This window comes from Acartia tonsa, chromosome 8 (assembly GCF_053477335.1).
Source record: "Acartia tonsa isolate MP-2025a chromosome 8, ASM5347733v1, whole genome shotgun sequence".
Taxonomy (NCBI): Eukaryota; Metazoa; Arthropoda; class Copepoda; order Calanoida; family Acartiidae; genus Acartia; species Acartia tonsa.
Window position 1 is genome coordinate 46,011,161 of NC_137267.1, and position 2,583 is coordinate 46,013,743.

At 39.1% G+C, this 2,583-nt stretch overlaps 1 protein-coding gene across 1 annotated transcript; it reads left to right on the forward strand.

The window, feature by feature from the left end:
- The first annotated feature begins 1,154 nt into the window (after positions 1 to 1,154).
- Positions 1,155 to 2,236, forward strand: LOC145325635 (uncharacterized). Its single transcript, XM_080168595.1, has 2 exons — positions 1,155 to 1,392; positions 1,664 to 2,236. Exons 1-2 carry the CDS (start codon positions 1,270 to 1,272, stop codon positions 1,958 to 1,960), a joined length of 420 nt encoding a protein of 139 aa, XP_080024721.1. The 5' UTR covers positions 1,155 to 1,269; the 3' UTR covers positions 1,961 to 2,236.
- The last annotated feature ends 347 nt before the right edge of the window (positions 2,237 to 2,583 follow it).

The following is a 2,583-nucleotide window of genomic DNA, read 5'->3' on the forward strand; positions in this document are numbered from 1 at the left end:
ATTGGTGACGATGTTGCCGGAGGTGATTCTGGGTCTGCCGAGTTGGGGAGAGACCAGAAGACGAGTCTGGACACCTTCAACATGGATGGCTTAATTAACATGTTGTTGGGGTTTGGCTTGTTTTCATGTGCTCTTATAGTGGTCTTCTTCGGCGCTGTAGGGCTTGAGACTCTTACACGTATTGACAACACCTCAGACAGGTCGCTGGCTCGCTGGATAAGAGATGTATGTACGCGCCTCCGAAACATAGGCGTCAGGACCATTGAGCTTCTCCACTGCAGTAACAGGACCAACAGGACTAGAGCTGGGGCTATGTCGCCAACTGCGGAGCCGTCGGACACCATGTATGAAGCCGCGTCCTCTGAGATTGATGATATTCTGTCGGATACACAGGTGAGTTTTCTTCTGTTGTATATTTCTTTTTTTTGTTTTGTATAATTTTTTTTCTAGCCACCCGATTTGTCTAATAAAGCATCATGTTGGGGCAGGGTTGTTCTGTCCTATTCTCACTTCCTCAACGTTGACTTTCGGCTCTTCCATATATATCGCTCACCGTTTGTCGTCGTTTTATGTCGCCAGAGAAATCCGCTCGGTTACCGCAATTAAGTTGAGATACCAGTTAACATTTACTAAAATCTTAAGTAGCAACCTAATATTATTTCCCTCTGGGAAAGTTAAGAGTTTGCTCGTGCCGTACGTTTCTCATTGGGGTTTAAATGTTAGATCAAGACTTTAATGTTTTCCTTTTGTTTTAGGCTCCCTCTGCTAGTCCATCGACTCCAGCAGAAGTAAGGTCCAGAATTGGCCTGTTTGCCGTACACTGTTTGTCTGCCACTGAGGATCGGATTACTGGAAGAAGTGTGCCTGTGGGCTTGGAAACCTCGACGGGAAGTCCTGGCTTCCGTCCGTTGATTGTTGATCAAACAGAGCGTTTACATGTAAGTATCCATGCTTTAGTTTTCTATTAATTTTCAGAAAGAGGCTGTATATTTGTACACGTATCTAGAGGTATTTGCAACTAAAATTCTTTTATTGGTAGAATATTAATCTTAAAATGTATGGTTGCATAAGCATTTTTGAACCGATCTAAGATTTTAATTCTAGTATAAAGTGGGTTGAATTGCTACCTAATCATATAGCTTCACAGGATTTTAGGCATTCTTATTTCCTGATTTTCCTAGACTCATTGTTGGTTTTGCGATTAATCTAATAAGATTTATTATATTTTAGGCGACCAACTCCATCCCCCTGGCACAGTTTTACACCAATATGGGGAGGTGTAATCGAGTCAGCTCTGAGAGGACAGCTGAGGTATCCAGCGACAGCTCTTCCTTGAGCTCTATTATGTGCTTAAGTCGCATTGAATCTCCTTCTGCAGCTGATTTGTCTGTGGTAAGTTTGATAAGCTCTTATAATCTTTCTTCATTGCAAAAATTACGTAACTTAGAATAGGCTGTTTAGCTCAGATAGCTATGCTATTAGACAATAACTTTACTTTAACTATGGTGTAATTCCTTCCTAATAGTTAATATCAAGATTCTGGATAAAGTATTAGAGATGTATAAAAATTGACTCATAAACATATATGGATTAACGTTGATAAATTTTCTTGTGAACATTTATTAACATGGTTGTCTAATAATGTCCCTTTTCTTAATTTTAGGATGCGGCCAGTTTAGTCCCACTGGTTGACGATATCGAGGACCCCGATCTTCCGCCGATTAGATTTAATGCGGTGACTGATGAGATCGAGTACCCCACTCCACTGCGGGTCCTCAGTTTAGAACGTTTGCGCCGCTCCATGCGTACTCCAACGCCTGCTATCTTGGAAGAGATAACATCAGCGGAGAGTAGCTTCAACTCAGCTACGCATTCCTCAGATAACAACAGGACAGAGGATTCCGGCGTCGAGGGAGTCCCTCGACGTCGGGGTCCCATGTTCCCTAAACGCACGCCGTGAAGTGGCGCTGTTAGCTTGGTTGAAACTATGACATACAAATTTTAAGACAATGACCAGTTTTAGACAACATGTGACTAAATTTACAGATTTTCTATTCTTATGTAACTAGTCAAAATAGTAATCACTATGAAGTAAAGACTTTTGTTATTAGACATTATGACTTTTTTATACTGTACAAAGCCAAACATTAATTTACACTTCTGCCATTATATTATGTATATATATGTTTAGTCTGTAAGGATATTTAGTATGTAAGGAAATGATTATAAGGTTGTATTTTCTTTATGCCCATAATTTAAAGCTTCATTCAATTCTTAATTACTTTCTTCGTAAGCGAACTAATCCTTTTTCTTTCTCAATAGTATATTAACAACTGTAATTGCAGCCTTATATCGCAGTTTATTCATTCTTGTTAGCTTGTAAGGATCATGTATATATAGATATTTAATCGAACTCGCAACTCAGTACCTTTTCTCTAAATTTCATTTATATCCATCCCTGTGCATTAATCGTGAATTCTAATTGTGCTGTGATATAGAGAGGACTTGTAAATAGCATATATATTTTTTTTTGTAACCAATATCTAAGTAGACCGAAAGACTGACGTTTAGACAAAATCATTT

Bases quoted from the DNA above. Each gene is read 5' to 3' on its own strand.
- LOC145325635 (XM_080168595.1), top strand. From the start codon at position 1,270: ATGGGGAGGTGTAATCGAGTCAGCTCTGAGAGGACAGCTGAGGTATCC. The intron at 1,393-1,663 runs GTAAGTTTGATA...TCTTAATTTTAG, and splicing joins CTGCAGCTGATTTGTCTGTG to GATGCGGCCAGTTTAGTCCC.